At 34.4% G+C, this 24,319-nt stretch overlaps 3 protein-coding genes across 6 annotated transcripts in view; 2 read left to right on the top strand and 1 right to left on the bottom strand.

Moving 5' to 3' along the window:
* The window catches only part of LOC125649674 (UPF0764 protein C16orf89 homolog), a 33,548-nt gene extending 25,330 nt beyond the window's left edge, over window positions 1–8,218 (top strand). Inside the window, exon 7 of the mRNA XM_048877379.2 lies at window positions 7,527–8,218. Coding sequence (XP_048733336.1) covers window positions 7,527–7,684 — 158 coding nt within the window. The 3' untranslated portion in view covers window positions 7,685–8,218. The remainder of the gene's footprint in view (window positions 1–7,526) is intronic.
* A 643-nt stretch (window positions 8,219–8,861) lies between these two features.
* LOC125649662 (ubiquitin conjugation factor E4 A-like) lies at window positions 8,862–21,985 on the bottom strand. Of its 4 annotated transcripts, none has more exons than XM_056162112.1 (18): window positions 21,530–21,985; window positions 19,852–19,968; window positions 19,433–19,510; window positions 19,229–19,332; window positions 18,854–19,009; window positions 18,205–18,355; window positions 17,765–17,976; window positions 17,261–17,446; window positions 16,624–16,957; window positions 16,157–16,411; window positions 15,775–16,031; window positions 15,495–15,655; window positions 14,610–14,802; window positions 14,179–14,292; window positions 13,659–13,910; window positions 13,248–13,499; window positions 10,594–10,751; window positions 8,862–10,289 (listed from the first exon to the last, which is right to left on the bottom strand). In XM_056162112.1, exons 2-18 carry the CDS (start codon window positions 19,964–19,966, stop codon window positions 10,175–10,177), a joined length of 3,093 nt encoding a protein of 1,030 aa, XP_056018087.1. In that variant the 5' UTR covers window positions 19,967–19,968; window positions 21,530–21,985; the 3' UTR covers window positions 8,862–10,174. The 4 variants fall into 4 exon arrangements, with proteins under 4 accessions (XP_056018087.1, XP_056018088.1, XP_056018089.1 ...); XM_056162113.1 differs by lacking the exon at window positions 21,530–21,985 and adding an exon at window positions 21,402–21,525; XM_056162114.1 differs by lacking the exon at window positions 21,530–21,985 and adding an exon at window positions 21,397–21,415.
* The window catches only part of LOC125664671 (HAUS augmin-like complex subunit 2), a 10,989-nt gene continuing 8,468 nt past the window's right edge, over window positions 21,799–24,319 (top strand). Inside the window, exons 1-2 of the mRNA XM_048897529.2 lie at window positions 21,799–22,219; window positions 22,568–22,660. Of these exons, the coding sequence (XP_048753486.2) occupies window positions 22,094–22,219; window positions 22,568–22,660 (219 nt within the window). The 5' untranslated portion in view covers window positions 21,799–22,093. The remainder of the gene's footprint in view (window positions 22,220–22,567; window positions 22,661–24,319) is intronic.

Genomic DNA, 24,319 nt, shown 5'->3' with positions numbered 1-24,319 from the left:
TGGCGTGAAACGTTGCTGTTACCCTCATGTATTTTCATTTCTTATACTTGCATTCTATTTTCATTTCTGTCGGAGAATTCCAAGTCGTATAAATAGTCCTACTGATTTTCATAAGCACATCGTTCACATTCACGAGAAAATGGATATCATTTCATCGAAGGCAAAACCATTGGCTATGTAAATATTTGACAAATGATAGAATTTCTATGGTGTGCAAGGATCACCAAAGAAAATATTTGATAATTCGGAAATATTAGTTCTTCGTTCGTACAAATTTCTAGTTGTTCAAACCACTTTTCCCCGTTTGGACAAATTCGATATAGTCAATTTAGAAATATACATTACCGGTATCAAGGTAAAGGGGTCGAAAATACCGGAATAAATTGAAGGAAAACTCCCATTTTAAAATATCGCATCTCATGTTTTTCGAAGTAAGTTTACTAACACATCACTCTTGAAACATCGGAGGTAGAAGGGGTACCTGTAAAATGCGAAACGAAATCTGCCGAAACGAAACGAAACCTACCGAAACGAAACAGATTGTATAACCGAACTGTGTAATCATGATAATAAAAAATTGTGGCTCAGGTCCCTTTGAAAGTTACTACATATAAATGAAATTCGCCTCCCTGTTGATGTGGTGTTTCGGATAGACAGTTTTTAAGCGGTCCATCGGTTAGCATCAAACATTGCTTGAAGAAGCTAGTGTCTGAGAAAGCTGAAAACAGGAAGACGTTTAATCTCTTATTTTAACTTTAACTGCTGAGGCGCGAGTACTTTCAGTAATGGAAAAATTATATAAACGAATACAATTCGGTAAGATATATATTATTAAAAATTATTCTTATGCAGTAAGTCTAAAGATATCTCTATATATTTGGGGTGTTGCTAAAACTGGGAATTGAAAACGGAACGGAAAACGAAAAATATTTTATACAATAAAATTAGGAGGAGGTCAGCATTTTGTAAAATCAAAAGGCTTATGAACAAGGGAAGCAGAAATTACAAAGAGAACGGGAAGACATACTCAGAATCCACCGTTTAATATGCTACATACAAATACACAATATCCACATGTATACATGTACATAGATTTGTCTTAGAGCAAAAAATACTGAAACATGTAGTTTTGCCCCAAGGCGGACCCAAAGCCGGCGACACCCCCCCACCCCCACTCGTTTAGTGTGTTTCTCCAGACTTCCGACCTGTGAGACTGTAACCCTCCGTTCTGAAATTTCTGGATCCGAAACTAATCGCACATGGTATAATTTAATCAACTTCGAATATGTGCTTTGTGCTTACTCACCCCCCCCCCTTTCCAACTTTAAAACTGTGTATCAGTCAACCCGAAAGCCTACATCAAAGAGGAGGCGAATTTCATTTATATGTGGTAACTTTCACAGGGGCCTGAGATACCATTTTTAATTACTATAATTAAAAGAGTTCGGTTATACAATGTTTCATTTCGTAAGGTTTCTTTTTGGTGGGTTTCGTTTCGTTTCATTTCGATTTCGTTTCGCATTTTACAGGTAACCGAGGTAGGAGTAGGTAGGTGCTTAGGAGGAGAGAACATCAGTGGTGGATCCAGAATTTTTTTAACAGGGGGGTGTAAACTGTAAACAGATGAGTGTCTCGGGGCTGTCTTGAGACTCCCAATGGGTCTAGGGCAAATCCTTGGTGGGGACAGAGGGTTGAATCTCCCTTAAACTACTGAGTTCTGAGCATCCCCTGTTAATGATTGGTCACACCCAATGTGAGCACTTTGTATTAGTCTTCTAAATAAATAAATAAATAAATAGAGTAATCCGTAGTCAAAGAAAGATCGACAATTTGTATGGCACACATCAGAAAATATTCGACCCAACAACAGGTTGTTTTTGCAAACAAGATCATTATAACGACCACATCTTCGCAAGACAAGGGCTTCCAATCCGAACTTTACTCTTCTTGTATCATCTATTTGTATCGTAAAACCCTTGGCTTGCGTTACGACCATATAGAATTTGCGAAATGCTGACTTTAAACGAAAACCCCTCAGTAGCCTGTATCGGTTTAGAAATCGGTCATACGCAGAACATGTTTTCGAGCATCGAATAGGTTGGAAGATATAAACACCTCATCCAGGTGATAATGGAATATTGTTACATGTACATAAATATGGGAATTTGACGATGGAGTAGCTGAAGTTATCTCGTTTATAATAAAATCGAGTTACATGTACTAATTTGCCCATAACGTCAAAAATCGGTAAATCATCCAAATATCAAATATGAAGCAGATGTGGAAAATTCTGTGATGTCTTTTCCGACATGCATATGAACGAAAATGAATATCATTGATAGATAAAATGTCAACGGTGTATATAAATTGTAGGCCAGGGCTCGAGTGTTTCTCTTTTCATGTTGAATTTTTTGAAATATGTTTGATAAGAATGTAAAAACAGATAGGCCAATAAAGGTGCACTTTTTGTACCCATGGGGGTTCCAACAGACTGTTGGAAGACCTTCTCTAAATACTACATAAATATTGTCAATGAGGAACTTCAGCATCCTTATGACATCAATATCAGAGTTCCTGTGCGTAGATTCGGGGTGATTTATTTCTGAGTTTCATTTTTTGTTGTTCAAAGAAGCAGCTGTATTGATCTGTAGGTATGACAGATATTGTCAGTTTATGGTTTATTTTTATTAATAGTTTCATATGTCTCATAGTACTAAAACGTTGCATGATTGAGTAGATTGTAGCACTCTCACTAGATTTTAATGAAATATAAGTTTCCCACCAATAGATATCAACGAATATTTGTCTGATTCGTATTTAATTAATAAAACAAAAATACATCGTAGTATTTGGTGGAAATTAACATCAGGTGCGGTATATATTTCCACGTCAGATGGAAAACTTAACAGCTAGGAGATGAAAATACACACTTCATATTGTATGACAATTTGTTGCCAGCCGTTCTCTGTGATAAATAATGTATCAGTGATATTGTGAAAAAGACGCAAATGTATTCATAATTGGGTTATTTCATGACGAAATCAATATAACCGAGTAATATCTGTAAATTTTCAGTTATTAGATTTCGTGCAGTCACCACTGAGGTGTTCTTTTTGAATTCTCAGTTGATACCACACGTGATCTAGTTACACCTTTTAGAAATATTATGACTTTGATCCATTGAGCTTGATTTTAAAAAAAAAATTAATTATATATTTTTTGTCCGTGGCTGTTACAGTGATTCATATGGATCATCTTTGATTTTGTTGTTATATAAAGATTACAGACACTCTCCGGAGAAAAAAGACAATAGGCACCCATGCAAATCTTTGTAATCGTGTATCGAAAATTAAACACAAAACAATGGAATTTGCAAACAGAAAACTATATCACATGACTAATGGAATGGGATTATATCTGTATATACAGCCCTACTTTATACAGCGTTGACTAATATGTCGACGTGAAGCGCTGCATTTTATACCCTCATGTATTTTCAAAACATAAAGTTTATTTCTTATTTTCACATTCTAATTTTAGTTCTGTCGGAATTTCCAGCCTTTATTTATCAAAATCCATACGCGCATTGTTCACAACTACAATGCATTCATGAGGAAATGGCACATGGCATATTTTCTATAAATAAATTATGACGTCTGTATACTTAATTTTTATAATTTAGTTCAAGTTCTTTATTATCCTTGAGCCAAACGGCTCATCAGAAACAGAATAACATAAATATGGTATATACAGACATCACACAGGAGAGTATACATAAATAGAACAAAAGCCAAATTAAGCATAAATTTAAACATGCTAAATACAAGTATTTACCTAAATTAATCAATTCTTTGACATTTTGAACACTTAGTAGTTGAACCAGTTTGAAAGTACTTGGTCTTTTATAATAATATCTTTTTATACATTTTGATCTCAGTTCATTATAGAATGGACATTGAAGAATGAAATGGAATTCGTTTTCTACAACAGACAAGCTACATTTTTCATAATACCTATTGTTTTTTTGCAATGCCATAATGTCTTCCTTTTTCAATATTTAGATTATGAGATGAAGTTCTGAATTTAGTTAAATATTTCTTATATTTGCTGTCGATAGGTCTGCACAAGTAATATTTAATATAGAAAGTGTCAATGAGGTGTTGATATAAGAAACCTTTAGACATTTTACAAATATCATAAAATATCTGTTGTTTTGTAGTATCAAATAGTCTTTGTTCAATAATAGAATATATAATTTTATCAGGCATACCACTTTTCAAAATATAATTTATTCCCAAACTACTTAAATCATTTTTAGCCGAGCTGCAACGAAGTTGAACTCGGCTATTGGTTTGGTGATGCGGGCGGGCGTCAACAATTGGTTTCCGGATGATAACTCGAAAAGTTTACAATCTAATCACATGAAACTTTGTTATATTGTTGGGTACCAGGTGAGAAAGACCCCTATTAATTTTGGAGAAAAATGGTCAAAGGTCAAGGTCACAGTGACCGAAAATAGAATGAAAATTTGGTTTCCGGATGATAACTCAGAAAGTTTAAATCCGAATCAATGATACTTAAAGATATTGTTATGTACCAGGTAAGGAAGACCCCTATTGATTTTGGAGAAAATTGGTCAAAGGTCAAGGTCACAGTGACCAAAAATAGATTTAAAATTCCAAAACATTTTGGTTTCAGGATAAGTCGAAATTTTTTAATTTGAATCAAATGAAACTTAATTGGATATATTGTTGGATACCAGCAAAGCAAGGCCCCTATTGATTTTGGAGAGAAAATGTCAAAGGTCAAGGTCACAGTGACCGAAAATAGATTGAAAACTTCAGACAAATATGGTTTCTGGACAGTAACTCGAAAAGTTTAAAACTGAAATTAGTTTTTCACAATTATAAATATGCCACATCATTCCTGACTTTACAATGTATCCCATGCAACTCGGCTCATGCACCCCTGGGTGCATATATTGATTTTATTAATATTTACAACCCATTCATCATTATGTGACAACATATCTTCGTAACATGACTTAATAATACAATTATCGCTTCTTTTGATTTTCAACCAATATTTAAAAATCCTTAATAACCTATAAATTCTCAGCGGGAATCTTCCCAATTCACAGTATACTAAAAAGTTACAAGTGGATTTTTTTTTTAATACCCAGCAATCTTTTTTCACACGCTACGATCAATGAACTGCGTGATAATTTTTGAATTGGAGATGGAATCAAACTTCGTAAAACACGTCGGAGCAGTTAGACATACCAATTGTAGTGTGATCTCCATGCAGTTGTCCTGACCCAACTGGGGATCGAATGGATCAAATTTGTTTGAGTAAACTTGAATTTGCATTACATAGAGGCACGTAGCATCGTTTTTCAAAGGGGAAAGGGCAATCGTCTGAGTTTTCGCCGAAATTCAAAATCCTTAAGAAATAGGAGAAGGGGGTGCGCTCGTCCTTTACTACATGCTGATAGGTTCAATTCATCAGTTCAAGCTTAATATCTTACCATTCAATTATACTATTAAGAAAACAAGAGGCCACATCGCTCAAATGAGTCACCTTTGCCCTGCCATTGTTCAGTTGTTGTGATTTTTTATAGATCTTTATTCCCATGAAATATTTTACCCCATTTTGTAGCCCAAAAGGATCACAACATAACTGAAACTCTAGGTACCACGGTTATTGCAAAGATCAAAGGAATACCGCGGTCATTATTCTGCGATATACCTTCATACGTAACAACTGATTATGAGAAAATCGATACACATCTCGCTTACACTTCGTGTTTTGCTAATACAACAATTAAGTCGATAACTGAATTTTATAATCATAAAAATTAATCAATATACTAGTATGGTGGAAAACAAATTTATAAATGACTGAAGAACATTTGTCATTCAATATAAATCAATCGTATGCATTCCGAAATCGATACACATGTGAACAAACATAGTTGATAAATTCCGTCAAAATCAAACTAAATGTTTGAAACAATTTCAAAATACATCTGGTATACCCTACCATCTTACCAATTTCGTCAGCAAAAACATGTAAGCTTAGTCCGTTTCAGAAACTGACATGACGTCACGGTAACCTAATTCGTAGCTGATCGGCTGTATATTTCTGGGCAGTATAGTAGAAAAGAAATTGTTCTTGTTTTCATAGATGATGCAGGATAACCCCCTCGGTCTTGAAATGTTTGAAATATAAAAACCTAGGTCTTTTACATTTTAAAACATATTTTTCGACCTTAGAATTTATCCTGCAACATACACGAAAATCTTAAATAAATTCACATAACACAGATATGCATCAACACCAATGTGACTATCATGATCTTGCTGTTCTGGATAAGACCAAGGTCACAAAGTCATACATATAGATCATGGTATGATATGAAAGACCTTGCGATAAAATATATATGCAAAATATGAAAGCTATTTCTTGTAATTTATTTAACGCGCTATTCATAAACTATTTATAAATAGTTCAGGAGATATTGAATATGTCAGATTTTTAATAAAAGTAAATAAAACTTCCAGGTCAAGGTCACAAGATCTAACAATGAAGTATATCAAGGCATCCCCATAAAGAGTCTATATACAAAATATAAAAGCTTTACCTGAAATAGTTCAGGAGATATTGATTAGGTAAGGTTTTTAGAGTCTTTCAAGATCACAAGATCAAATACGATTGTATCACATGGTCTTGTCATAAATAAGCTCTAAAAAGATATAAAAGCCCCAACTTGAATAGTTCTGAAGATATTTAACAGTTTACGTTTTCTTAGAAGTATGTCAAATTTCAAGGTCAAAGTACGAAATAAAAGGTCTTGCCACAAAAAATCTTTACACAAAATATGAAAGATCTACCTTAAATAGTTCAGGAGATATTGAACGGTCAGAGATTCAAAAAGCATGTCTATCTCCAAGGTCAAACTTCACTAAATAATAAAGTCTTGCCATAAAGAACTTTTTATAAAATATGAAAACCCAAACTTAAATAGTTCAGGACATATTGAATAGGTTAGGTTTTTTTTAAGTAGGTCAAACTCCAAGGTCAAAAGATCAAACACCATTATGTACAAGGTCTTGCCATAAAGAATCAATATCCAAGTTTATGTGGGACAACTTTTTTTTGTTTTTTTTGTTTTGGTGTTTGACCTTTGTTTATAGAAACTTTTTTTCTTGGTCTTTAGTAATTCCTTGTTTATGGTAAATCAATGCACTAAACAAAACACATTATTTTCAAAAATAAACAAAATGTAATAGATATGGCAAAGATTTGTCATCATAAAAGAAATTATAGCGACACATTGGGGTTTAACGCTATTATCTCGCTATCTAATTACATTAAAGTGATACAGGCGTTTAGTGACATCATAGTGCGTGTATACGTTATGGATGCACATTGCATTCGCTCACCAAAAAACAGCTCCAATTAATTAATCTTATATTTGAACAAGGGTCTGTAACATTAACATGCATGTAATTCTTATTTTTTAGAGCTACGAGATGGCGTTAATATTCGCCGGAAGCGAGAAGAGCGCCCTCTAGACCACGGTTGTCTATGCCACCGAACAACAGTTGCCTTGGCAGCCTTAGGCCAGTATGTCCGATACATCACAGAATACATCCAGCTTGAGAGCACCGTCCCACAGTGAAACAATCCACAAAGACACACCCTGTATAGCTCCTGATTACTCCGTCAATCACCAGAACTCTGCAGATGCTCAAATTTTAAAGCTTTTAGAACTTTTTTCAAAAAAAAAATTAAATTTAAAAAAAAATACACATGCTTTATATTTTGTGTACATTCTTATCAAGTATTGACATTTAATGTACATTTATTAATACACTTCAATACAGTAAAACACGCTTATAGCAAAGTGCTAGGGACGAAATATTTTGATTCATTATAAATGTAATTCGTTATATCCAATAAGTTTTAAAACTACAGGGAATGAAAATCACTTCGCTGTAAGCATGAATTCGTTATAAGTATGTTTGCAGTTACTGTGTTTTACTGTATATCAGGTTCTACACCAGTGTACAGATCTTGTGTAGGACATCGAATAAATTAATGGAATATTGCTATCGAAACATAAATTAAACTGGTATGTACACGGGTTTTATTCCTAAATGTGGCAGTTATTATGTGTCATAACTGAAATTAAAAATTATTCTATTGGTTGAAATGGTCTCGAGTGATTAATTAGAAAATATTCTAGAGCATGCTGTAATGATATTGTATCCCACATATTCCTAAAAAAATAGACAAGAAGAATAGTATAGCATGTCATGATGATTTTGTGAACCTCTGGTTTCCAAAAATAGATCTGCATTTACAACTTGCAATTCAAATTTCACTGTTCAAATTGTTTTGCCCAAACAATAACTACAGTTTCATTGTTAACATTAAAACATGTTTCATTATATATGGTGTTGAAAACTTGTATTACAGGGAAGGAAAAATAATACTAGAATCGATTAGCATGTTGATTTCAATCAAAATATAATGAAGCAATTACAGCACGTTAATTTTGGTCAATCCATGGTTTTATTGCACCAACCAAGAGCATAATATTGACCTTGGACTTGTCCTCCATCTACATCTATATTGTGCTCTTGGTTGGTGTAAAATAAACAAGGAATGACCAAAATCTACATTTTATGATTGAACATGTACAGATTCTCCTGAAAACCAGACAGAATTCACATACACCCTTTTACAATTTTCCCATAATACATGTTACAGTATGAGACTGGAAACAACCTGAAATATTCCATATTGCTAGACATTCTCTCTACATGTGTACTGATAACAGTTTAAAACCAAGCCATAATTGAATATTTAATTAATCAACAACCAACCAAAACAAAATTTCTCACATACATCAGAAGTTTATGATAAAATTAAATTGGTGATGTAACAATTTACTTGTAGTACATCTACAAATATATTCAAAATATCAAAAGTTACAAGCACCTACATTGTAGTTATGCAATCAATATATTAGTTCAGATAGAAGAAGCTATACAAATATTGCATACATAAACAAATTACTGTGTCTTTCAACAAATTGTCAACTGGTTTACAATAAATCCAGCTGTTACTTTCAGGACACAAGCATTCCATCAGATGCAGGTATATTATGTAAACCAGCCCCAACAAACACCAGTCTTTATCCTCTGAGCACTAATAACCAAAATATCATTAACATCTAATTCATCATTTTAGCATGTCCAGATAGTGGTTAACGCACTCCCTTCTAGCTGCTGTGACCCCGAGTTTGATCCTCATGATCGGCAGTAGTTGAGTGCAAGAGGGTATTGTGGTTGCCCACTAACATAATTCGTAGAATTTGTTTGTTAATTGAAATAAATAAAGTTTAAACTTAACCTTACTTAATTCATCTCCACCCCAAATCAAGGTTCATCTTGTTTAAATAAACTACAAAACATAATGCTTACATATCTATGTGGCAGTTTGTAATCCTATAAATTCACAGGAATGAATGAAAATATAAAATGATCTGCCCCTCTGAGACAACAAGGCTTTGAGAAAAATTTAGATGATAATGGTGCAGTGGGGTTGAAGAAAAGTTAATATTGTGGAAAGTTTGCAAACGGATGACAAACATGAAAATTTGAATGAGAAAAGCTCAAATAAGCCACTAATACATTAGCAAATAAACAAATACAGTACAAACACATTAAGATTGCACCTATAATACTAGCATCATTATTCTATTTACAGTATCACAGATGAAGAACTGAAGGAGAACTAAACCAATGCAACATTAAGTTAAAAGACTAAATATGCTTACAATGTGCCCATGCATACAAAATTGAACAGGATAAAATTTGGTAATCCAATGATTTGCTCATACATCCAAAATTTAACCTGATAATATTTGAAAAACAATTTATACAACACATTTATATAGCCTACTGTTGGAGTATATGTAATGTTCCTAGACAGAATACATTCCTGTTAATTCAATACACGTAGTAAAAAGTCTCAAAACACATTCTTTGCATATGAATCTTAAACTCCCAGACAATTCTGACTGAAATTAAATGCCGAGGGTACTGAACTCTCCTCTCCAAATGAAAAATCTTCCATATACATAAATAGTCTTAAAATGTCGTCATGATGACCTTTTCTTCTCCTGAGTCCAAATGTCTATTCTCCTCTTCAGGTCCACATCAGGAACAACCATGTCCAATGACAGAGGGGATCTGTTGAACGGGTCAGTCTGGTCGCTATGTCAATAAATTTTAAATGTCAATATAATCTTTGGATCGACTGCAAGATTTTGCTGATCATTCAAATAGAATTCATTGATTTTTCTTTTATTTACACATGTAACAATTTGCTACATGTAATGGTAATAACATAATATCAAAAATTGGGGAAAATCTCATTAAAATGGATATTTAAAGTTTTACTCTATCTGATACATTTTAACAGATAACATAAAGTACAGTCTTTGATACATTAAACACCAGCTTATACAAAATAGTCTGAAAAACTTATGTATCTGATGACATTAACTGACACCAATACCTCAGGATGTGTCTGGCTATTACGGCTCTATCCACTATATTTTTGGAGGAGGGTAGAATGACAGGGTCTTTCATAAGAGTACCCATGATGGGATCCAAGAATTCATCTGGAGCATCAGCATACAATTCTTCCTCAGCGGCCTGCCGCACCCGCACAATCTACAATACACACAAAAATTGCATGCATTGAGAGAAGAATCTTAAAACTTTTCCTATAAAATTACACAAGAGCAACGTCAACGTGGCATAATACACCCGTAGATTTTGCCCAAGGAAAACATATTTTAGTGGGATTCATATTTTAGTGAAGTTAGCACTGTCCTCTGTGAGCTAATTCATTATTATGCTTGTAGAAATGGATATCAAGATATAAAGAGGGATAGCCTTAGAATGCGCTACTTCATAAATATGCTAACGGTTCGGTTTGTATCCTGCCCACAAGGTTTTCCTAATAAGTGATACTACGACCTTGACCTTTGACCTTGAAAAACAATAGGCACCTTCCTCTCATCATGATGATCAAATATACCAAGTTATAATATCCTGGAGCTTACGGTTCGGTTTGTATCCTGCCCACAAGGTTTTGCTAAAAAGTGATACTACGACCTTGACCTTTGACCTTGAAAAACAATAGGCATCTTCCTCTTATCATGGTGATCAAATATACCAAGTTATAATATCCTGGAGCTTACGGTTCGGTTTGTATCCTGCCCACAAGGTTTTCCTAATAAGTGATACTACGACCTTGGCCTTTGACCTTGAAAAACAATAAGCATCTTCCTCTCATCATGGTGATCAAATGTACCAAGTTGTAAAGTCCTAGGGCTTATGGTTCAGTCTGTATCCTGCTCACAAGGTCCGGACAGACGGACGACGCCATACCATAATACGTACCGTCTTCGACGGGCGTATAAAAACATGCAACAGACAGACACCAGATAAATTTCAATCAGACTTTTAACTCAAGTCGACTTAAACTGTAGAGTTTAGTGTCTTAATGAAAATATTTCAGCAGATATATCAATAAAGTTTAAGTATCTAGCACTTTTAATTGAAGTCCTTCCACATGATCAACATACTGTTGAATCAGACATTTTGATGTGGGGTTTAATTTTTGTTGTTCATGTGTTATGGACATACCCAAGAACTTAAATCATCCAAAAAATGGTAATATGAAAACAACCTTTCAACCAGGAAACCAAGTCAAAGTGACAAACAAGCTTCACTTTATGTATTCTCAAACCACACAAATCTTACCCCATGAAAATATGCGATTATACATGTGATTCCATGTGTGAATTCCACAATCAGTGACATTCTCACATCATGTGACATCCTCGCATGATAAAAACTATGAAGTATCCTAAGCATTTGACGGGAAAGCATTCTTGTAACAATGTTGCACAACAAAGCAGTCTTTTGTTTTCAGTCCATGTGACACACTACAAGTTATGATGTGTTCTCAATGAAAAGTGTATGAACTTTTTCTTAAGGTAGCTCCATACTTGCCGCACTTTTATTTGATAAAAGTATAGAAAGAGTATCTATTTCCATTTATTAGAGTTAAAACTAATAAATTATCAAATAAAATAAATAGGTCATCACACTTTTTAAGATACGAGCCATCATATACAGAATCATATATTATTCTCTTTAGAGAAGTCGAAAGGCATAGACTTCATCGACTTCTCTTCGCAAACATTCATGTTTTGATTCTGGAAAACGTGTAAATGCCAGAGTCGGTAACGGTTTAAGCTTCGACCGATGTTTCGACTCAGATGTGCCTGGATTTCCGCAATAGACAACTTGTTTTCAAACATTTAATAGCAATACACAAAACCATCACAAGGAAATCAAAACTTACTTGCTTTTAATTCATTTTCAACATGCCCCTGTCCTGGGTTTAAATCACAACTCTGTTTACGTCAGCCTGCTTTCTCTTAACTGGTCCCCTATTATGACAGCTCCCAAGACCAGTTAACGTAAACCCGAGACAGGGGACATGTTGAAAATGGATTAAAAGCAAGTAAGTGTTGGTTTCCTTGTGACAGTTTTGTGCATTAATGCTAAATGTTTGAAAACAAGTTGTCTATTGCGTAAATCCAAGCACATCTGAGTCGAAATGTCAGTCGAAGCATAAACCGTCAACGACTCCAGCATTTACATGTACACGTTTTCCAGAATCAAAATATGAATGCTTGCGAAGAGAAGTCGATGAAGGCTATGCCTCTCGACTTCTCTAAAGAGAATAAATCATATATCAGCATCAGAAAATTGCAATTTTGCGTAAACAGCGTTATCAAAATTTCACAAAAACTGATTATAACAATATAATATCATTCATAACAATTTCATGAAACTGTTACTTTACAAATATATATAAACTGTCTGTGAAAAATAAAGGAAAACTAGACTTGATAAAGAAATCGATAAAGATAGAGTTATTGCCCTTGGATTCAATATTTGATTATTTATAAATAACTTAAGACTTTTGAAATACTTTTATGTTTAACAAGATTTTTACAATAACAAATGAAAAAGGTTCCAACAAAATTTATGTTTACATGTATATCTTGCATAAATCTAAATAAATCACTGGTTTTGCAAAATCTGATGACATCACAGGAGGGTGGAATTACTTTAAATCTATCCTACCTCTATCTTGTCTCTCAGGGAATCCACTTGGTTGATCATAGTGGGAGATTTTCCAATTTTTTGTAATACACTTGTGGTCTTTTGAAAGAGTTCAGGAGAGTAAGATCTGCCATCTGCTGACACAGCCATACAAAAAGCCTCGTTATCACCAAGGTTTAAGTAAATCTGAGTAATGTCTGACACCATTTGATGAGGTTTAAACTCAATCTCATTCTTGTCTTTCACATTGAAATTTCTCTGTTTAGGACCAACCTGCATCAGAAAATGGAAACATAGAATAACTGAGCCTCATCTACAGGTACATATGTGTGAACAATACCTCTGTTCATGACGTTTTTCATTCAATGCATCAGAGGTAAACAAAAATCATGTAACCTTACCTCCAAAGTAACAAATGAATGAGTTACTCACCAGGTGTAGAAGGAAGTAGTTGAGCATGCCTGCGATTCTGTCCACCATGGATTTATGGCAGAAAATAGATTTAATCTCCCTGGTTACCAGTTCCAATGAATGAATGGTATAGTTGCCCATCATGTTGTGGTAGCGTGCAAGCATGGCTACCTGGCGGAGGGTGTTTTCGTTCTCTTGGCGCTGCTGGGGTTCCAGGCTGTTCCAATCTCCTCGGTCTTTCTCTGCCTGTTTGTCCTTTATCTGCGTCATGTACTGTAACATAACGGCAAGTTTACGTATACATGTCTTACACTGTATATTTCTCTGCCTGTTTGTTCTTTATCTGTGTCATGTACTGTAACATAACGGCAAGTTTACGAATACATGTCTTACACTGTATATTTCTCTGCCTGTTTGTCCTTTATCTGTGTCATGTACTGTAACATAACGGCAAGTTTACGAATACATGTCTTACACTGTATGTTTCTTTCCTACTCAGATCTGACATATCATCTTTCAGTACAGTAACAGTCCTACTTACATCAAAGGCTTCATCCAGGAGGAATATGGCATCATTTATAAGGAGGTTGATAAAACGAAGGAACAATGGAGGATCAGTGTCCTCTATTCTTGTTTCTGCCTCTCCTGCCAATCTCTGAACACCAGACACAAAAATATCATATGAAATACTAAATATCACTAAAATACATTTGTCTTGCACAAAAGACTGTTTCAAAATTAGTATCTTTATTTTCTATTTTAGAAACAATATTAGTTTTAGATGCAGCTTATAGAGGACAAACTTAAATACTGTGCTACTGTATATACTGACTGTACATGCTCATGGTATTATAAAATCATTTTCAGGAAAAACTCACAGAATTCCAAAACCTACCTCCCAAATCAATAACAAATAGAGGGAGGACACTCAGTAAATACATGTGTACATGCACAATGTGTGACTTTACTTACTTTGATACACTTTCTATGAAGAGCTATCTCCCATATGTGCTCCAACACCATGTACATGGGTCTCCTATAGTTAAATTTCTGTTCAAACTGAACACTCTGTCCAGTCATTTCTATACTGACAAACACATTCAGGAGCTTCTCCGCGAGGTGCTCTATAAGTGGGTGCTTCACAAACAGCTGTTCTCGGGAAAACCTACAAAGTTAATACAGTTTTTCTTGCATTGTCTACAGATTCCAAGGTGTACGTGAAAATCATCTTTGCGAACTCCATTGCTAAAATACTACATGTATACAGTAAAACACAGATAATTTTAGATATACACATTTAAGTAACCTTCAGACGGAGTATAAATTTATAATCTAATTTTACTTGTTATATGCAATTTGATTGGTTCATTTCACTTGATCAACATTCTTTATGTCGTATAAACAAAGTTGCCCTATAGTCCCGCTATATGACGTTATAGGAATGACGTCACCATACGTTTGCAGTTTTTAACGCATAAACTGCCCCAACTTACTTTATATCGTATAAAACAAATAAAAATTATTTTCATTCCATAACTTAATCATAATCCACATAATCCTTTATATCTAATAATTACAATGTACATATATCATATACCGGTGACTTACATACAATTATTAATTCTTCATACATGTACACTATATAGACAGGTATTCAATATCATTGACAATCTGTGCTTCTCATAAATGTGCAAATTACAGAGGTAATTTGGCAAGCTGCTTTATAAGCTAAAACAATAAGTTTATATCAAGAGCATGTCATTAGCACAATGTACAGGGTCAGCAGTTTGCCATAGCATCATGCCATGTAGATGAATCACAATTGCTTACTATCAGGGGAATACTTAATATTTTCACCATGACATGATTCCCTTGGCTGATGACCCTGACTCTGCAGGAAGCAGGGCGGCCAACGTCTCCGCCAGTTCCGCTCTCAGGTGAGGGTTTTTCATCCTCTCAGGACTCCCCATGTACACGAGAATGAGGGTCATAAGGTTCTCCAACTTGTCACCTGCCACCTTCAAGAAAAAGAATTTTGTCACTTTCGAACTATACAAGATTAGGGACTTCTCGAACCCTGGGACATAAAACAATCATACTTCATTTACCAGTGCATTTCTTTCTTTTCTATTTTTACCTCATACATATCCTCTTTAAATCTCTGAAGAAAAAGAGTGAAATCCGTGACATTCCCCATGATGAATTCGGGTACACATGTCAATGTTGACGGCACTATTTCTGGTAATGGGAACTTCACAGATTCGAATGTCTTACAGTCTTCATTTATTGCGATTTCTGATAGCCATGTAGCAGTGGCGAGGTGAAAGTTGAAAGACATTTCTAAAAGTCTTGGCTCTGTTAATGCTGTTTTTAAACAGAGGTAAAGGGTCATACCTGCAAAAATACATATCTGTTTATGTTTCAGCCCAAGAAATCTGAATTTCATTGAGGATGCAGAGCAGATGTGATTAAACAGGATTAAAGTCAAATTAATTTTATATACCATGAAAATTATTTACCCTTTTCCATTTGTTTTTTGATGCTGCGTACTGGTTCAACTTCATCATTCCCTTGACCTCTGACCTCATTGTATAACCTTTGAACTCTATGAAGCTCTTGATTTAGTTTGAGAAACTTTTCATGAACTGCATGAAAACTCATATGAATACACTGATGAGTCAAGAAAAAACACTCGGTGATGAAATTATAGGTCTCCTCCGTTGATGGAGTTTGATTTTCTTCATTAGGGATTAAGAAGGTCTCCTTTGGAAGTCCTGAAATGCAGAAGATACAAACATCAGTCAATCTACTCACTACATTTAGATAAAATTCAAAATAAAAGAAATTTATTGTACATGTTGCTTTCATACATTGTAAACATTATGTAAGTACCTATGTAAACCGATGAACCATAAAATACTGCATTATCGCAATTCTATATACCGGAATAATCATATTTTTAAAACTTTCAGCACCTACATCATACCTTCTGCATGTATCCCCCTCTCCTTAGCCTGTTTGTCACTGGCTGCTACCATCCTACAGTAGGTGGGCTGGATCTTCAGCAGTTTTGCAGACTTGGGTTCTGAAAATGGTTTACAGAGTCTCAACATGATGGAACACAGGTTGAGACAGAATCCATCAGAAGCATACATCTGTGTAAACAGCTGGGGCATCTGAGATGACCAGATCTTTGTTCTCCCAAGATTGGCATATATACACTTCCCCAACCACTGCAGAATTCTGTGACGATGGTCAGGAGAGAGTTTGATGATCGCAAACAACAGCTGGTAAACTTTTTCACACATGTTGGTCAAAGGCTGAAAATATATGTATCAATTTGTATGACAGATCTGTATTCCCTCATTAGATGAGCTAAAAATTCATAAATTATAGGTCTGATATACAAAATTTACCTAAAATACACAATCTCCTAATCTGATTAGATAATTACAAATTGACCAACAGTAAAGTATCCAATCTTTTTTATTTGATTAAACAACAACTTACAATTTCATAAGCAAACTGAAAACTGTCTTATATCGTACAACTGATGAAAAACTCGCATTTCATCTAAAAATGTAATAAACTGGAAAATAAAAGCTGAATTATGACAAAAGTACCTGCTGAATACTTGATTCTGTAGCTTCAATATCTTGTTTTGTCCTTGTGGATGGATTTTCGAAGAACTCATAAGGGCCCAGTTCCGTCCTGGGTATACAGCTCAGGGAAAAGAGAGAACCTAACAAAGTCTGCTCGTAAGCCTTGCCCTTGTTCCAGTCTTTAGGTGAGGAATGATCCAGGAGAACCTACACAATATTGGCAACTTATTTTCAAATCAGTGTCGAGTAATGAAAACAGTAAATACATGTACTAAATACTGGCTGGAAAGCCTTTGGATAAGGAGAAGATAAAGTCCTTTTCTTGATTTCATACTTTATTTATATATATATTTTATTGGCATAAAATTTTCATGATTTGAGATATTAACAGTTTCATGCAAGCATGATTATTTACAATTGTACTTGTGTAGTTGTAAAAGATCTGCATAAAATTATATTTGGTACATTTTCTGATAATGAACACAATAAAATAATAAAATGATTTTTTTAATATGATGACTATACCTGTGCCAGACTTGGTTTCCTGGTAAAGAAGGAGAGAAAGTCAATGGCTTTGATGACTCCTGGGTTAAGAAGGGAGAGTTCCTTGGTTAGACGACTCATGATGATATGTAGGACAGGCTGAAAAACCTGTGGCACGGAACCGTCTTCAGCATTGTCCTCAATCTGCTGGACAAGTTCATCAAAGAACCGAAGGAGGAGGTCACCATCCGAACCTGCCATAAAAAGATAATTCAACATTATAGTCAGTGTTTCATATAAGTATTCTAAAATATCTATCAATAAAATAATTATGATTTATACATTTTGAAGAATTCCCATTGGTGTATAAAACAATTTCAGATCTGTTCTAAAAACACCTTTGTACATACAGACACTTTATAGTTTTGCATTCATTATCACATGACACGTATCTATATAAACTGACCATCATTGACACATACTCAGTGTAAAACAAGTCTCCTCCTCATATAAGTCAAGGAACTGCTGGTGTGGATTCTGAGTGGGATAAAGTTCACACTGTTGCAGACATATCCTTGCGTTCATCAGAATAACATTACGGCAAGTTTCCAGCTCACGGGACAGGTTCATCTTCTATAAAGACAATTCACCTCATTCACCTTGATCTTCAATAGTCTTAATCTTGACCTATCAGTTCACTAACAAATGAAACCTTTATCTTACAGTTCAAATGTTATGATCAAGGTCAAAGTTGTGGACAAACAGACCAAACCCCACAATACTGTAGACTCCTAAATATACGCGAGAAATTTATTATTGCATAATTTTGCGAGAAGCACCATTCAAGAAATGAAATTACTCACTTTTATTTTTATATTGCTGAAATACACTGTATATACATAAAGCTCTTGATCAACAGTCCATTCACAAATTCATATTCTTGTGATTTAATATCTACAAGTAGTTTCGTGATATTAGGTAATCTACAGTATGCCCATAATCTTCAATTTTGTGGGCATAATTCAATCTCAGGGGCATAGTCTGTTATGAAATTTGAACTCCATTCAACTGCAAAATGAATACAAATTTTTAACTTTTAAACAATAGTATCATCATTATCGAATACTCTACCTGTGAGAGAAGTTTATGCTGCCTTATATAACACTGGTACAGGTATCTAAGAACTTGTGATTCCCCTGCCAAAGATGCAGCATTCAGATCATCTTTTTTACTCAAATTAATCACATCTGCTCCAGGATTTGGCAACAACAATCTCTCAAACACAGCCTACCGAGTACAAAAGAACATGTTTGTCATCTCAAATCTGTCATTCTAAATTCTGTCTCTCATAAAATGTAAGATATCACTAGCTTTTTTAAAGATGAGTTCTGTGAATAAATTTTCAAAACTAGCAAATGTTAGTTTCAAAACAATATCATGTACATGCTTTAAATACAATATGCATATATGGCTTTGCTTTATCAAACTTAGTAAGCTTTCATTTACCTGCTCTAGGTTGTTCATTTCCCACCAGGTCTGTCCCTCAAGTGTCTCAAACATTTCCGACATATAAACACACCTGGAAGGTCTGTCATCATAAGGAAATACCTCTACAAGTCAGAACAATTGTATATACATCAAATTGTCTTTGTGAGTCATTTTTAGTTCAATAACCCATACAATTCTATTATATTACATCTTTTTTATTACCTTTGTCTAATGTGATGAGAAAAACTGTCTCTATCATCCAATTGATATCCATTTTGTTTTGTGTGTCATCCTCTTTGTCTGTATACACAATATAGATTAAATAATTCAAAGTATGTCTAATCTACAGTAAACACACACAGTAAATGATACTATTTTACAACTACAGAAATTGCTAATACAGTAAAATACAGTTATAATGAACCTTCAGCATGTTCAGGGCCAGCAAAATACAGTTCATCATAACCAAAATTCCCTATTTCCAATACAATTTTCGATTTCCCTCTCATAGGGGGGATAAGTATCATTTTGCAATAAGCATGACTTCGTTATAAGCATGTTCAGTAGAAGCTTGTTTTACTGTACATCTATTTTAAGTTAAACATTATATTTGACTTTATTTGAAGATCAATGAAAAGAACCTTGTGGATTCTCATTCGGTGTTGCCAAAGACTGTGCACTAAACTGTTCTGCATGGTCCACACTTGTAAACAGTGCAGTAAAGGGATTCTGTGCCAGGTCTCTCTTTTCAGACATTCCTGAAAATTAATAATGCAAACTAATAACAATAAAAAATGAGTTTTTAAACAAGAAACAGTAGTACACGAGGGACCATTACAGCTCAAATGAAGAGAATACATTCTGGCAAATCATGCATTTTCATAATGTATATTGGAACAACACTAGCTATAGATAGTGGCAAATTTAGTTCTATGCCAGACTCAACTCATTGTAATGAATATTTCTTCTTGTGTCAGCAGCTACAGTGACAAAGGATCTCAGTCATGACTCGCACCCCTAATGCTTCAAACCATGGTTTCATGAAGTAAAGTACAGCTTACTCCACATATCACTAATATCTTTATAATGAATTGTTTTCAAAATGGTTATATTGAAGTACACCACACCTGGCACAGTCATGGTCAGGTAATCTGTACTGAAGCAGGTGGATAGGTGTCAAGAGACCTATTCTTCACCTGTGATGTTTGCACTGCATGTTTTTAAAATAGCAATTTCTGTAAACCAACCTTTATTCATGAGTGAGAAATTTTTGTGAGTTTTGAGAGAACAAGTGTCACCTCAGTTGCGAAAAAGGGAAGTCCATTTCAAACTCAATGAAATTTAATGAAACCTACAATTGGATTCTATTTTGCAGTAGAGTAAGAAATGTCCACTGGAAACTTTATGCTCTCTATCCATTAAATAAAATCTGTTACTTATTCACATGTAACCGGAAGGGATAAAATGCAACAGATCAGACCGGGATTCAAACTCGGGCCCACTGAATCTCCAGTCAGGTGCTATACTAATTTCTGTGGAAACGAGGGGGTTATTTACATTCGGTCTTTCCTATCCCCCAATATAAATAACCCCCTTGTTTCCACAGAAATTAGTGCTATACCAACTGACCTATTTGGCCCATCTGACCACTACATCCCCTGTCCTGGGTTTAAATTACAACTTAACTGGTCCCCTATTGTGACATCACTTCTCCCAAAACCAGTTAACGTAAACCGGGGATAGGGGACATGTTGAAAATTGATTAACAGCAAGTAAGTGTTGATTTCCTTGTGACAATTTTGTGCATTACTGTTAAATGTTTGAAAACAACTTGTCTATTGCGTAAATCCAGGAACATCTGAGCCGAAAGGTCGGTTGAAGCATAAACCGTCACCGACTTCGGCATTTACACGTTTTTCAGAATCAAAAATGAATGCTTGCGAAGAGAAGTTGATGAAGGCTATGCCTCTCGACTTCTCTAATTTCTACAGAGAATAGCTTTTCATCATCAAAGGTCTTGAATAATAATATTGATGAAAACTATCTTCACAACCATATCAATGACATCATAATTATACAAATTAGAAAGTTAAAAGTTAGGGACGTTCATTGTTTTCTCTCTATACGTGGTAAACTACTGTACTGATCTACTAGATCAGTAGTCACCTAGTGTCATTATCACGTACGTCACCTGTATTCTTATTTTCAGCATTTTAGATGTAATCGATGACTGAACATTGTAACCATATCTTGATAAACCCATCATTAAGTTATACCAAGAAGGAAAACATGAACCAGTGACATAATAAGTTTACTTACTAAATACTTCACTCGGCAACACGTCAGAGTAAGAATGACCAAACAACACCCCTACTTATATAAATCCGCGATCATATACATTTTTATAAAAACATGATATGACACTTGTAATAATTCTTTTGTACCATTATTTAAAAACATTAAAGGCATCTGGCACCTTGTAAAGTAATTATAAAAATTCTGAATGTTGATATATGTATGCAAATCTACTTGTATATCCATCCGCCAATTTGTATGACTAAATGACGATTACACGAATATCTTGGGCTTTTCCCCCAACTTTATTCAACATTTGCAATTATTATTTGTATACATATACGCATTTAAATTTATTTATACAAAAAATGAATCCATTCAATGAAAAAATTCTTAGGATTGCATATCAGTCTAATCAATCTTATTAGATTGCATTCTAATATAACAACTTCGCCATTTAACCTAGGCCTTTCTGTAAAGAATCACTCGGTGTTCCTCGGATGTCTTCATCTATTCAAGTTACTAGAGGATCGGCCGAGGTTTGCCGATGGTTAAAGTGTAAACTCTCCAGTAAATATAAACTCAAACATGGATCTCAGTAGGCCTAATTTCTCGAAAGCTGGTGAACAAAATCCTTGGAGTGATGCTGATTCCGCTCTATCTCCACTACTGAATGTATTGAATTTAGCAGAGAAATTAGGCTACGTTCAAAAGGCAAGATGATTAATAATTTCCACTTTTTCTTGTATATCTAACAGGGGGGCTTTCTCTTTCTCGAGTTTCTTTTACCATGTAAGCCATCATCGTCAAAAAACTATTTTGTCATTGGGTGAGCAAGCCCTGTGTATCAACTTTGACTTGGGTGCTGTTGTTTATAATGTGTTATGAAATATTTAGGGAAATCACCATTTAAAATCTAAAACTTGTAATCAGTATTTGTGTAGCAATGATGGCTTTATAGTAAATATATTTAATAAACGAAGTACTTCACATATAAATAATATAATGCTCTACAATGCAATATGTAGATATTGATATATTTTTGTGTTTCACTCCAATCAGGATAAAGCAGTGCAGTTCAAAAGTTCAGCGCCTTCTTTAGCCATGATAGCAGTACTGAAAGAAAGTTCAAGAATTCAGAAGGAATTACATCAGGTATAGTTTGCAGGGTTTGACATTGACTTTTTTGAGCACTAGACCAGTCGGGCTACTTCAAATGATTTTTGCTAGCCCTGACCTTAAATCCACTAGCCCCGACCAACTTCCAAGAAACTGATAGTTTCTCAATATTTAAATGTAATTAATTCAAATGACAAACATCAAGTTTGCATGAACTAAAACGTACTTAATTGTCTCAACAACAAAAAAGAGCTTTATCCCCGTCATTCAATTTAATGCTTTCATTTTCAAACACATTTTATGTTTCTTTAAATTCTACCCGGTCCATTTAAAATAAAATGACCTCAACCGTTTTTTTTTAATCTCTATTTCATAAGCCTTGCTTTGTTTCTTCCCAACCTTTTACTTTTTTCTCTTGGGACATCTTTTCTTGAGGACGAGAAGTCGTATTTGAATATAGAGACATTCCCGCACATATGTCAACATAGAAAAATGGCTGTTTACGACGTAATTTATTAATTTGATAAACACTTTCCTATATTTGATTCTAATAAACTGGATTTTTTATATAGAAAATGAAAATAAATCCATCTAAAATATCGAGTAGATGTCGTAAAACATCACTTCCGACAGCGACAGAACTAAAAATAGAGATTGTGTCATCATGCAGTTCAAAATTGCTCGCAAACCCTACCGTTATTCTTTTTTAGTTAAGAATAAAATATCTTATGGTTTAAAGTAAAGTTTCTTGTTTATTTTTTCAACACGACCAGTCGGACTAGTAAATCGATATTTTACCCGACCAGACCTATCATTTAGTAGACTCAGTCGGTCGGACGTGCCTTAGTGTCAAACCCTGGTTTGAATCAGGAAATTTTCAAATATTTTGCAATTATATGATTTTCTGTATCTTCAAAGAACATTAATGAATGAGGATGCGAAATCTTTCTGTATAACAGGTCCAGTCCAAAGACTATTTCTACCTATGTAGCTACCTATAGCTACCTAGGTATTTAAACCTACTCCAGGTAGCTATTTTTACCTACTTTTTCCTTTACTTGCATTTCATGGCCAAATGCAGGAATGGAGCAATATGGTGTGCACCAAATTTCTTGTTTCACTTACACTGACAATGAATACCACAAAAATATTGGACAAAAAATGATTACTTTCTAACTTTTCAAATTTGCATCAATAACTACACCCAGTTCCATTTTCTAGGAGCTTAGGATCAAATATATGTGATAAAAAGTCTAGAATGTCATACAAATCTGTATTATTTTTAAAGTTTAATTTCATGCATTTTTACATTAAAGGTTTTTGGGGCGATTTTTCATGCATTTCCTCTACATTCTCCACCCTCGTAAAGTATCAAATTTACACTCCGGATTTTGCCGTGCACATGCACAACGTGATACATAAAACGACTGACCTGTTTAAAAGATGCGCCTTAATTAGTATTTATTTATATTTTAAAAAACAGGTAAAAGTAGGTAGAAGTGGCTACTTTAAGTAGGTTTAAATACCTATGTAGTTATTAATAGCTACGTAGGTAGAAATAGTCTTTGGACTGGACTGTATAATGCTGTAAAGCACGCTACTCATAGTCTTCTGTGTTTCCGACAGCATGAAAAATAATGGGTACAAGTGTGTGAGCACTGGAACAGGTTGGGAACACTTCCCCTATAGCAAGAT

Source organism: Ostrea edulis, chromosome 4, assembly GCF_947568905.1.
Source record: "Ostrea edulis chromosome 4, xbOstEdul1.1, whole genome shotgun sequence".
Taxonomy (NCBI): domain Eukaryota; kingdom Metazoa; phylum Mollusca; class Bivalvia; order Ostreida; family Ostreidae; genus Ostrea; species Ostrea edulis.
The sequence above is the reverse complement of the archived record's forward strand: the minus strand, read 5'-3'. Positions and strand labels throughout refer to the sequence as shown.